Source organism: Phragmites australis, chromosome 14 (genome assembly GCF_958298935.1).
Source record: "Phragmites australis chromosome 14, lpPhrAust1.1, whole genome shotgun sequence".
Classification (NCBI taxonomy): Eukaryota; Viridiplantae; Streptophyta; class Magnoliopsida; order Poales; family Poaceae; genus Phragmites; species Phragmites australis.
In genome coordinates, this window is record NC_084934.1 from 9417114 (window position 1) to 9430207 (window position 13094).

The 13094-nt window shown below is 45.2% G+C and overlaps 1 protein-coding gene and 1 pseudogene across 1 annotated transcript; both read right to left on the reverse strand.

Moving 5' to 3' along the window:
* Positions 1–1939: 1939 nt before the first annotated feature.
* LOC133891593 (uncharacterized) lies at positions 1940–4669 on the reverse strand. Its single transcript, XM_062332320.1, has 2 exons — positions 4415–4669; positions 1940–2431 (listed from the first exon to the last, which is right to left on the reverse strand). The coding sequence occupies exon 2, from the start codon at positions 2418–2420 to the stop codon at positions 2253–2255; it is 168 nt and encodes a 55-aa protein (XP_062188304.1). The 5' UTR covers positions 2421–2431; positions 4415–4669; the 3' UTR covers positions 1940–2252.
* A 1391-nt stretch (positions 4670–6060) lies between these two features.
* Positions 6061–12341, reverse strand: LOC133891115 (pentatricopeptide repeat-containing protein At5g04780, mitochondrial-like; annotated as a pseudogene).
* Between the last annotated feature and the right edge of the window lie 753 nt (positions 12342–13094).

Genomic DNA, 13094 nt, shown 5'->3' on the forward strand with positions numbered 1-13094 from the left:
GTCTTGCGGAACCCGTCCACCTCGACCTCCTCAGCCCCGGCCTCTGCCAATTCGGCCTCCTCGAGTGACCCCACTCTGACCTTTGCTTATCGCTTGAGCAACTTCGACGGGGTCGGAGTCTATCTGATTGACCTCTTTTTGCCTTGTTGTATAGTCAGATGCTTCGACTTTCCTCACATGCCGCAATCGGTCTCTAGAGTGGCCAGTGCCTGCCTCCCTGGCCGACGTATTTGTTTTTACTGCTTTTGAGGCTACCATTTCATTTTTCCTCCGAAGATGGTCGAACTCAGATCTCGCATATTCTTCCATCTTGTTGAGCAGCTCTTGTACACTCCCTGGCGTCTTTCTTGTAAGCTTTCCTGCCAGGAGTCCCCCTCTGATACCCTGCATGACGGCGTCGATGATTGTGTCTTCGCTTAGCCCCTTCGCCTGACAGCGGATGTGTACGAAGCGACGCATGACTCTATAACATTTCTGTTAGCTGTTGTTTCAATGCGAAGAGGTCGCTCGCGGTAATCTTGCCTGCCCGATTTCCCTGAAAATTGTTGTATAGGGCGTTACGCAATTGCTCCCATGAATAGATGGATCTTGGAGGCAACGCGGAGTACCACGATCTTGCTATCCCCTTTACAGCCAATACAAAGGCCTTCGCCAGTGTTGCATCGTCTCCTTCGACGGATTCGATTGCCGTTAGCTCAGGCGTGGCTAATTGATTCAATCTGAGTCGAAGACACAATCACCGTTAGCCCAGAACCTCCCAATACGTTTTGGACCAAGCGGCAACTCAAGCATCGCCGACGTTGAAACAAACTCCTCAAGCTCTGATGCAAGGTCCTCTTTAGAACATAAACTGTAACTTTTAAGATCTATTTTACAAAATTACAATTACTTATGTCCTTAGTACTGTAGTTTTACATTACTAAAGGTATAATTAGTTATATTTTTATAAAATATATCTTCAAAGTTGTAGTTTTATGTTACAAAAGTATAAATAATTACAGATATATGAAATTTACTATAAAACATAAAGCATCAATAAATCAACATATTCAATAATATGTACAAACTAGCCCATACAAATGCATAAGTATGCGACTAGTGTTCTATAATGAAAATAAATTTTATAGAACCCTATCAAAAAATACCTCTGTAAAACCCTATCTACATCATTAATCTCCTGATTCAATAGCTGAACTAAGGAAGAGAGAGGAAAAACATATTGTTCCAAGGGATCCTGTTCTTCCATCAAATATTCTACTTTTTCCCAGGTACTCGGGTTCAAATACCGGACACATATCATAAGGGAGGGATCTTTTACAGGACATGGTGCTATAAAATTTGCTTCCATCTATAATAGAGAATATTTCTTTGTTTTGTCGTGGGACCACTTCTCTTGACGGTAAAATACTGAGTCGGTCTCGTTTTCGAAACTTGAATATAGTACCTCTCCAACACATGATCGTCACAAAATTCAAATTTATCATAAATATGTGTAAATCACAAGTTCGAACAAAATCCATGTAGGCAACAGTCTCAAACATCACAAAAATTAAAAATACACATATCTACAAAACAGATTCAAACATCACCAAAAATAAGTGCACACGAACTTTTTGCCTAACCGCATGAACAAACACGCAGAAATTCTGTACACAATTGTTTTTCATCACAGATGAACAACAGAACAATTGAACACCACTGACGAACATATGAACGTATGTGTTCAAGTAATTGTTAACGTGTTCTGAGCCTGCTATGATAAGTCCAAACTAGTAAAGTCTAATCAATCTATATTTTTAGATGTAAAGCCTGCTAAATTTAGCCTCGGTATGCTACGTTCCAACGATTTTTCTTACCATTAGTTGCAGGTGAGGATGAGAGAATAAACAGTCATTTCGAGGATAAGGGTACATTCCACACGATTCAGCCGCAGTGGCAATTCCAGGAAAGGTGCTATTTAAAATTAAACATACCATCCCATGTAAACTTGACAAATGCAAGGACGCAAACTTATCCATCGCCTAGTAAAGTGCATTTAGTGCTAGTCAGGCATTGGATGAATTATGATGGTCCAATAAGACCAAAAACTGTTACTGCAACAAAATTCCACATCTACTAACCAAGATAATCCAACATAGTTCAAAACCTGATGATCATCAAATTTGACTTTACCATTCCTAAAGAGCACCTTTCTGTGTCATGTTAGCTACTTCACTTTTCCTAGGGCATGACAGGAAAACCTATGTAAATGATCAGTCATCATCCTTCTTCGGCTTGCGGTGGGTTTCCTCAATATGCTTTGCCAGGAAGACGTAGGTGTTGAATAGCTTCTTGACGTTCGGAACATTGTAGTTCTGAGCTACATAGACACCACAACCCATTCCCACCATGAAAGTGAAGCTGCCCCTGAATAACCCCATCACGACGGGACCTGGCAACAAGAAAAAAATGGCTATGTGCATCCAAAAACTTTATCCAATGCAGAGTGCAAATGAGTATAAGAAACAAATGGTTGTGGTCACACAGTAATAATTATTATATTCGTTGTAGCAGGTGTCACTTAATGGTATTATTGCCCAAAAAGGCAAGATGTTTAGCAGAAGAGTAAAAATTATAAACTTATAATGTCTGCAAGCAAACTCACAAAACACCTACCCAGATATAAAGCTAAGTAACAGGAGCTAAGTTTACTAGCATTCTGGAATGGCAATTTTACCTCCCATGATTTCACACATGTTTGACAATCATAAGTATCCGTTAAGCTTCAAGGAAAAGCCAAGGTTGGGCATGCTGTACCAGGCTTGGTAAATGCAATGGAAGAATCTATCAGACCCATCCATATTGCAACCTCACCCATTTTGGACTATTGAAGCATAGGTTATCTATGAAACTTTGACAGACAATAACAACATGACAAAGATACAGTTCTTCTTCTTTTTTTACTCTTAACAACTAAAATTTTCAAGAGATCATGGGAAAGATGCAATTCATAAAAAAGAAATAATGAAATTTCTGTGAAACATGCATGCAACAGGTCTCTAGCAGCACTGGAGGCATGTAAGTGCTTATTTGCCAAGTCAACAAAGAATTAGGCCAAATGGCATCTCTGTCCAACGCTCACAGTAAATATAAGAAATCAGATCGAAGTGAAATCAATCCAACTAGTTAAGGCTTGTTTGCCAACCAAAGAAATCACTATGGATGCATCTACACTCCACTTGGCAAGTAGGGAGATTGTGGGGGTGCTTTAATGGAAGTAGGCATCATTAAGGATTGCCTAAGCATGGCTTGTTAATGGGGCAGTCAGGAAATGAGATTGAGGAGGGGCAGTAGGGTTTTTGGAACTAAACTTCTCCCTACTTGCCAATGTTCAAGTAGACGGTCGTCTAGCACGTCTAGACGATGACTAGATGCTAGTCAAAGGCTCGGCGTCCAATTTAGGGGGTAGACACAAGTATAGATGGCTAGACTGTCCGGTTACTGGATGCGACTAGGCAGCTTCATGTGCGACTAGTCTGCCGTCTTGGCGATGCAGTGTCTTGGCGCTTGGCGGGTCCGCGTGGGAGGAAATTTCAGCCCCGCCAAACTTTTCCCAACACAAAGACCTAAACCATTCCCCATCTGGCATCTATTGTCTTTGTCCCGTATCTCCTCTCATATGTCGCGTCGCCGGTTGCAGCCCCCCCCCCCCCGGCCTGCGCCCCTCCACATCGCAACTCCTCTCTACCGTCCGCCTTATCTATGCTCTACTCCCTGCTAGCCAGCTCCTCCGCCGTGGACAGGTACTTGCTCTACTCCCCATCTTTGCTCCTCCGCCAGCTCTGTGCTCTACTCGATGCTACGGCTTGTGTGCTAAAGTACAAAGTCGTCTAGAGTCTAGACAGCCTACTTATGCTGTAACTTAACATAACTACTTAAGCCAGCATGATAAAGACTAGCCTAAAAATTCTAAGGTAAAATAAAGGAAAACCTCGCAAGCTTTTCAATTTCAACTTTAGTGATAGATGAGTACCCAAACATAAGCCACTTCAGCATAGCAGAAACCTAAGAAACGGACTATGCGATCTCTAATTTCCAACCAATCTGAACAAGAGCATGCATCTACCTTTCTTCTTCTGTCACTTCCTCCCAAGTCAAAATTGACGCTAAAATTAGACTCAGACAGTTGAATCCCCAAAAATATCTTGAAAAATCAACTGCACCCGAACCTTGGCTAGCTCAATCTTGGGCGCTGGAAACGATGAAACCCTAATTGGGCAACGGTTGGACCGATGGATTGGATTATAGTAGGGCAACACGCAACACACAAATCCACAACTAATCGAATGGGGAGAAAGAAAGAACATTGGGAGAATCCATCGAGAACAAAACCGACTTCCAGAACAATCCGTCAAAGCAAGCTTGGAGTACTCACCAACAAAGAGATTGATCTAGGTCAGGACGGACCGAACCTCCTCTCCACGCCAGCCCAGTACCAGCAGAAGGCGGGGAAGAAGCGGATGGCGACACCTCCCGATGAGGGAAGGCTTCAACGAAAGGAGGCCCGGTTTGTCGTCTCACGTCGCCGCCGGTGAGATCGCCGGCGAGGCAACGATGAGGCACAAGCAACTGTGGCGGCGATCGAATAGGACGGCCCGACCTCGACTCCCCTAAATTTTGTATCTTTACAAACGAGCCCCTGGATCAACCGGATAAATACAGGAAAGCCCAAGAATCAGAATCCAAGTCCACGTTTCAGGCCCAATTACGGGGATAAAAACGGGCCACAGAGGATTTGAGTCCAACTTCGAAGTTTCAACTCGAGAGTCAGAAAGCTTAGACTTGAATCCATAAACTTTGAACATGAATTTATGAACTTTGCAATAGAAAGTTAAAAATAACTTTGACCTCAAATGTAAGAATTTTAAACTTCGCAATAAAGAGTCTGAAGTTTGAACATGAATTAATGAAATTCGCAGTGAACGCGTTTGTCTTGGTTCAGTTCCATTTTATCTTGTCTCAGTTTTAGCTTGGCATCTTGTCCCAATTCAGCTGCATGGCATGAGCAGCAGCAGCATTCTGTAAAGGGCATCACCCGCATATGTTGCATGCATTCCTCCATCGATACATACAGCACAAACAAATCCACACAATCATTTCAATCGCATGTGCTTCAATTCTTAAATTCCTACAACGAGCAAAAGCAAATCCTTTTGATAATTTCCTACAAAATCATTCGTATGCTTCGATGATACAACAAAAAAGGCATAGTTCATACAACCCATTCATCGGTACACCATACATCTCTCAATGAAACTACAATAAAAAAATGTGTTTCGCACCACCATTAGTGCTACCCTAAGCTGCGACAATTCAGATCAAGTGCAGTGTAATGTTCCTCTGATGATACATAAAAGGAGCTTCATCGATGTTGGCTGATAGCAACTGTCATGCATCCTAAATTTCAGTTTCCATCTCTTACCCTTTTTCCCCCTCAGATGTTACAAGGTTCTCTTGAGCCTTTTCGTACATGAGAAGATCAGAAGAGAAAAAGATTGTAGTGCAACAAAGGTGTGAAAGAGTTCAAAGCAATCACTGTGAATACAGCATACCAGCTTCGACCTCAATGTTTCCACAAGCAAACTACTTCCTTTTCGTGATTCCTGAAAACCAAAGTGAAAGGATATTGCACTGTATGATGTCAAAAAAAAAACATGAATTAGTCATCCACGAGGAAAGTGTAACCTCAAGCTTGCAAATAACTTCTTGCTGTTCCCAGTGCAGCCTTATCACACTCCTATACGCTTTTTTTCTCCTCACTGCGATGTTCCTTAATATCACATATAACTGCTCTCTGGCTGGAAACATTTCAGCTCTAGATGAGTGGCAGTAAGATATATCCTGTAGTATCATGACAGATGAGCACCACAACATAATAGTTCAAGAAGGCATACCCTGCAGCTGTAGCAAACATCTGGGTCATCTGGGTACATAACAAATAGTTTGGTGCCAAGAAGAGCTCGACATGAATCACATCTCTCCTCTGATCTTGTCAACTGCCCATTAGGGTTTGTTGCAAGTGATAAATTATGAACCATGTAAAATAGGCTCAGCATGACAAAATAAAAGGAATGAAACAGGTAAAATTGTTCAACCAGAAAGCAAGTCGGTTAAGCAAGTGCATGATCCACAAAAGGGAAGCAGAGATTTTCTCATATGTTCAGAAAAAGATGTCTACCTGCCCATAGCGATGATGGTGGACCCAAGCTCTTAGCAAAATTGTATCAAGTCACGTGCTATACGTCAACAAGGTACCTTGCCCTATTAGCCACCAGAAATCTGTCGCCAGAAATGATCAGGCAAAACCTTCACCAGAAATCCTCACAAGAACACATACCATCCTTGAAATGATGAAACCGATACAAGTCTCGAACAACTATCTCACGATCTGCAGCTTGGCTTATGGACTTGATTGCTTCATGGCAGTCATCGCAAACACGAAGATTCTTGAAGATCCGTAGTGGCATCCCAATCGGAGTGCTGATGATCCCAAATGCAATGGCAAGCTTCTCACTGTGGAACTTTAGAGTTGTTTCTCTCTGTTCCTCCTCAACATCATGAACAACAAGATCAATTCCATTTTGTACCCCATTTCGTGCAGCCTCTCCATCAGCTTCTCTAAGTAAGCATAAATTTCAGCTGATCTCGGGTGGGACATATCCCCTGCAACAAACGTATGCACAGAACTCTGCAGATGGATCCAAGATTGAACTGGCTGCTTCCTGACTCTCCTTTCCCGCATTGAACTTCTGAGCTTGAAAGTGTCAACCATTTACTGTTGGTGGCATACATGTTCGACATCAGAACATATGATCCAGCATCACATTGCTCTAGTTGAATCAACTTTTCAGAAGCCAAATTTGCATACTCGATGTGCTTGTGAAGTCGACAAGCTGACAGCAACGTCTTCCAAACAATAGTTTCATGATTGATGTTATTTTCCTCAATGAAATTCTTTGCTTTCTCGACTAGTCCAGCTCGACCATAAAGATCAACCATGCAATTGTAGTGCTCGGTGCTTCGAACAATTCCATACTCTTCTTGCATTAGCTTGAAGAAGTGGTCTCCTTCACTGACTAATCCGCCATGGCTACAAGCAAATAGAACAGAGAAAAAGGTGATCTCATTTGGTGTGATCTTTTCTGCTTTCATTCTGTTGAAGAATTCTATTTCCATCCTGCCTTGGCCATACGATGCATATGAACCCAGCATCGCAGTCCCGAGAGCAACATTCTTGGCCTGGGCACTGTTGAATATCCTATGAGAATCTTCAAGGCTGCCGCACTTAGCATACATGTCGACGATGGCAGATGCCAATGGCGCGTCTAATAATCTGTGACCCAGCTTCTCAACAAAGACGTGAACTTGCCTGCCTTGCTCAACCATCCCTGCATTTGCACATGCTGCAGCTACACTAGTGAGGATGAACTGATCAGCAGCAACTCCTTCATGCAGCATCCTGCGGAAGAACTCGAGAACTTCCTCCTCCCTGCCATTTTGAATGTATCCTGCAATCATCGTGCTCCATGCAAACTTTACGTCACTAGTGATCTGAGACCATCAATCAAAGATTGACAGAGCAGCCTCCATTGTGCCGCACTTGCAGTACATGTCCGTGAGAGAGCACCGGACAAATGCATCGTGCTCCACCACAGCCGTCACAACGCGACCATGGAGCTGCCGGCCCAGGTCCGGCAACGAAAGCATGCCGGCCAAGGCAAATGCCGTGGAGTATGTATATTGATTGATGTAACATCCCAGTTTTTACCCAAAATTCGTTTTCCAAAAATCTTTGCAAAAGGAAATCAATCCAAAATTATTTTCAAATCGATACCAAACCAAAATTCTAAAATCCTCTCTTTTTTTCTCTTCTTGGGCCCAAACCCAGCCGGCCCATCTCTTTCCTTTTTCCTTATCCCGTGACCGGCCCGTTTCCTTTTCCCTCCGGCCCACTTCCCTTTTCTTTTCTTCTCTCGCAGCCCGTGCGCGTAGCCAGCCCGTCCCCCTCTCCTTCGTCTTCCTCTAGCGCCCAAGCCCATGCTCGCGCTCGCGCACGAGCACGCTCATTGGCCGTTGGCCCTACCGCTTAGCCGAGCCGCAACGCCTGCCAACCACCGCCTGCCAATCACGCGCTTAACTTCGTCGCCCTATACCTCCACTAGAGTCGCCGGTTCACACCATTGTTTGCCGCTCTCCTCTGCCACCACCACCGCGCATGACGACCGTGCCAGAGAGTACCACCGGTCGAGCACGTGTGGAGTAAATGCTTCACCGCTTCCTCGACTGTCGAGCCCGTCCTTCTCGCGTAGCGCGACATCTAAACCGCTACACCACTGGCTCTGTATCACAATTGACAAGCACACACGCTAGCTTTGTCATGGACCCCCATTGTCAGCACTGCCGCTCTCCCTCGCCTAGCTATAAAAGCCCCACCTTGCGCTCCCTCGTAGCTCACCACCGCTCGCCGAGCTCACTGAGGCAAGCACCGCTCATCTCTCTCCCTTTCTCTCTCTCGTATTCTCTCTGTGCTTCCCTTCCGATGGCGCCATCGTCGATCCGTCGACCTCGAGCTGCTGCCGACCAATTGAACCCATGGCGAGCTTCACCGAGCCTAACTCCACCTCTAGAGCCCCTCTATTGAACATTTCCACCTCCCTGTCGAGCTTCCATCGTGCCACCAAGGCTACTACACCCCCTCTCCATCGCAGGCCGCCGTCAGTACCCCGCTGACCAAAACAAGCGGTGATATGTGTTCACTACACCGCGTACATCGTGGATTTCGACTTTGGCTGCCGCCTTCCCCAACTTCGGTGAGGCATTAACACTGTCCCAACCGCCATCGCCGATGACATGCCCCCTCACCAGCTTCGTCGTATCGAGACGAACACCCTGACCCATATCTCGTTCCAATCCGAGGCCTGTAGCCGCCAGCGGCGAGCCCTGCGGAGAGCTACCGCCACGGGCAGCCCGCGCCGCCGTTCCCGAGCTATCCAGCTAAGGCGACGTCCTCCGCCGTCTCCCCGCCATCCCCTCTATGTGTGTGTGTGTGTGTGTGTGTGTGTGTGTAATCCGACAAGTGGGCCAAGTTGTAACGCCATCTCCACTAGCCGTCACCCCCTCCCGAGCCGAGTTGGGGCACCTTGGCCCAACAGTAGCCCAGCATCAGCCAGCCCAGTGGCCTAAGGAGCCCAGCCCAGCACAGTTTCAGCCTGAATGAACAGCACCATTTCTCTTTTTCCCGAAAATCCAACTTCTGAGGAATATTCCCTCCTTTTCTTTTTCTCGAATTTAACTCTCAACCAACTTCCGAAGACCGTTCCTTCTTCGTTTAACTCTGATTTCAACGATTCTTCCACCATATTCATCTAAATTCAAACTCTATCTATTCATACCAATTTCTTATTGATTTAAAATTTATTAATAGTTTATTTGTATTTATTGGTGTGTCATGTTGTTGTCTGTGTGTCGCGTTTTAGAAATTGGAGAGTTCAAGGAGGAGCCGGGAACGCAAGACTTCGAGCAGGACCCTCTTGAGGATTTCAACGAAGTCAAGTCTCAATCTATTTCCCTTTGATCATATTGAACCCAGTTTTATCACCATGACCCGTAGCAGTCGTTTTCCATCGATTAAATGCATGAAGTATTACTTGCTGGCATAATTTAAACTATTGAGCTAGTTATGTCCTATTGTAGATTAGCCAGCCTGTTTGTGATCATCTTGAATATAATCTTGGTATTCTAGGACTTTCGTCTCGACTACTTTATTTACGCTAAGACGATTACTTTGATTCTAGTATGCTTAGGATAATAATCTCTACTATTATTTCATGCTTAACAAATTATAGCTTTGCAAACTGTGTAAAACTTGGTGCTTTGTGTTGCGTGAGTTATGGGATGGGAAAACTTGTTGGATAGTGATAACAATCGAGAACTGGTTAGAGTTAGGGCAAATCAAGGTTCTGTTGAGAACGCCTTGGGAGTTGAAGCTCTGCATGTGTGGCAGGCTTCGTGAGGAGAGCTGCCTGTGTGGCAAGTTCCATGTGGAGATGTTTGTCTTGGCTCGTTTAATGACCGAGTTGATGTGACATCCTACCTACTCTTCATAGTACAGCCACTCAATCCTGTATGTGGCAGGGTTTAGGGTCTGTTTGTTTCAGGCTGCTTCTGGCTTCTACTTTTCTCAGAAGCTTAGAAGTCAGAAGCTCAAACAAACGGGTTTGCTGAAAAGTGGTTTCTGGAGAAGTCAGAAGCCTGCTTCCGAGGAAATAAACTAGAAGCTGAGAAGCTAGCTGAGAGTAGCTTTTCTGAGAAGTAGTGCTGAGAAGCCAAAAAAATGTTGTAAAATCTAACAGCTAAAATCCAAAAACAGCTTTTCAAAAAAGCCAAAAGCACAGCATTTCAGAAAAGTCAGAAGCAGAAGCCCAAACAAACAGGCTCTTAGTCTAAACCCCACCAGCTAGTCTACTGATCACCCGGATGCAGGTGTGTAACGCGAAACCATGGAGCAGATGCAAGCTTGACGACCTGGTTGAAGGCCTAGTTAAAGGTCAGGAACCCCTGGTTAGCTCCCATGGGCGGCTAGTGAGATGATGCTGTGGTTGGTAATGGCTTTGTTGAGTCGCACTACTACGATGGTGGTATGTTGCCAAACTCAGTTTATGGGTAAAGTGTACCACTCTGCAGAGGTAAAACTATTCGAATAGTCGTGTCCACGATCATGGACGAACTACGATTTGGTCACAGCAACTAGCTTGTGTTGCGTGTGTTTCCTTGGTGAGTGTGCGGATAAGATGGGCTCGTTTTTGGAGAATAGGTTCGGCTGTGTGCCGTGGGTTGCCGTGGACGGAGTGTTTGACAACATAAAAATTTGAGCCCTAGTGATTTTCCACCACAGTCGAACCCCCTTCATTTAAGAATATTGTTATGACGTTTTCACAAAAACCGTTTTATGGGAAATACCCTCTTGCCTGTGTAAACTTGGTATTTTCGTAAAGACTAACCTTACAGCTTATTTCTTATTGATATCATATGCATGTATTTATACCTCTACCATAAGGCAAGAGTTAGGACTTGTTGAGTATGTTATACTCACTCTTGCTTGTGCTTTCAGAGGATGATCCGGATTTTACGGAAGCAGACGGTGAGGCTGACGAATAGGTCTCGATCGCGTCCGCACCATCTTCATACTGTTTCTACTGTACTCTCTGATAACTTGAATTCGGTTGATCGCAGGAATCCATTATATATTTTTAGGATGGTGCATCCTTCTCACCACTCTCCATATTGTATGATTATGGTATCATCAGTTGTAAAACTCTTATTTAATAAGAATTGGTATAATAATAATTTTAAGCATCAGGAAGCTTCAATTAAACACAAATCCAGCACGCGCCATTTGATGCAGACGATCCAAGCAGCACACCCATTCTGCATGAGACCACTGATGATTCTGTTCCAGCTCGAAGCGTCTCGCAACGGCGATTCATCGAACAGCTGCATGGCCCGCAGAACGTTGCCGTTCTGCAGACATGAACTGATCACAATGTTCCAGGAGACAGCGTCTCTCTCAGCCATCAGTCCGAACGCCTCCTTGGCACGATCATAGTGGCCACACTTGGCGTACATGCCAAGAATTGCGTTACAGAGCACGCCGGACTCCACGTCCCCGAGCCCCGCGCAGCACCTGAGGACGCCGGCGAGGACGAAGGCGTTCGGCGCGGCCACACCTTCGGCAAGCATCTCCCCGAACGCGCGCATGCCATCCGCATGCCTGCTGGCGCGCGCGCATCCGGATATGGTCGCCGTCCACGCCGGCGAGCTCCTTTTAGGGATTTCGTCGAACGTCCTGCGTGCATCGTGGAAGTCACGAGTTTTGACCCATGAGATCGGAACACAGCCGCGCCCGCTGGGCGTCCGAGCCAAAACTGCTTCGACCACCCTCGCGCAGATGTCTCGGGCTCGCGGGAGGAGCGTGGGGGAGAATGGAGACGAGAAAGTCAGCGGCGAGAGCAGCGCAGCCGCAATTCCCCTCGCCGTGTAGGTCATCAGTTCACGCGCCTCCGGCCGTTCACCTCGCCGTGGACTAGGTAGGGCGGCATTTACCCCGGCGTCGAATAGCAGCCGCACCTCCACAACTCACGCAAAGCCGGCGCCGCCGCCGTGGCCTCGTCGGGGGAATTGGTTTTGGGGAGAGAAGGAGATAGGGTGCGGAGAAGTGCGCTTCAATTGATGGGGTTTGTACAAAATGGAAGAACTAGCTTGCGCTTTATCACATGGCGAGAATGCTAACCCCGGTTACACACTGGTCGTTTGTGGCCGTTGGATGTTCTGCGTAAAGAGAAGTTTTAAGGGGCTCATGGACACCAGTAATCCGTATTATCTATATTCGTATCTAGTAAAATATAGCTTGGTGCGTTCAACGGTGGATCTAAAAAGATTCTGGTAAGTGTGTGCATTTCACGTTGGCTGCATATAATTGTTATTGTTTTCTACTGCTCTTTCTTCTTCTGATTCCTCTTAGATTATTTTTAATTATATTCTTTTTATTTTATTTTTTTCTTGGTTTCTTTCTTCATTCTCATTCCTTTTATTTTTTCTTATCTTCAACAGCTTTTCTTTGAGAGGAATCGCGAAGGGAAAAGAGAGAGAATCCCGTCCTCAAGGGAATGACTCTGTAAATCTCGTCGTGAAGGGAAACTGTTGGAACGTTGAAGAGGATGAAAATTCCTTCATAACAGGATTTTGGTCCCTGAAGAGAATCCGTTGAGATTGGCCTGAGGCCCTTCACATATCTGAAAGTTTGCACATGGTGTCAGTGTTTCGAAGAAAAGGAATTTTTTGTGCTTTTCCAAAGAATGACAAAATATCCCCTTAGTCCACTTCACTCTTCATATTCAGATCTACAACCATAAATAATTTGATTTTCATTACTCCTGCACTCCAATTCCTAAATGGCTAAATACTAATCTCCAAATAAACAGAGCAAATAGGCCAAAAGGAACTGAGGGGCCGGACGGAATACCTGCGTGAGCGTAGCCTGCGTTGGCCAGCGGCAT

Excerpts from the sequence above, each read along its gene's own strand:
- LOC133891593 (XM_062332320.1), bottom strand. The coding sequence starts at position 2,420 with ATGGGGTTATTCAGGGGCAGCTTCACTTTCATGGTGGGAATGGGTTGT.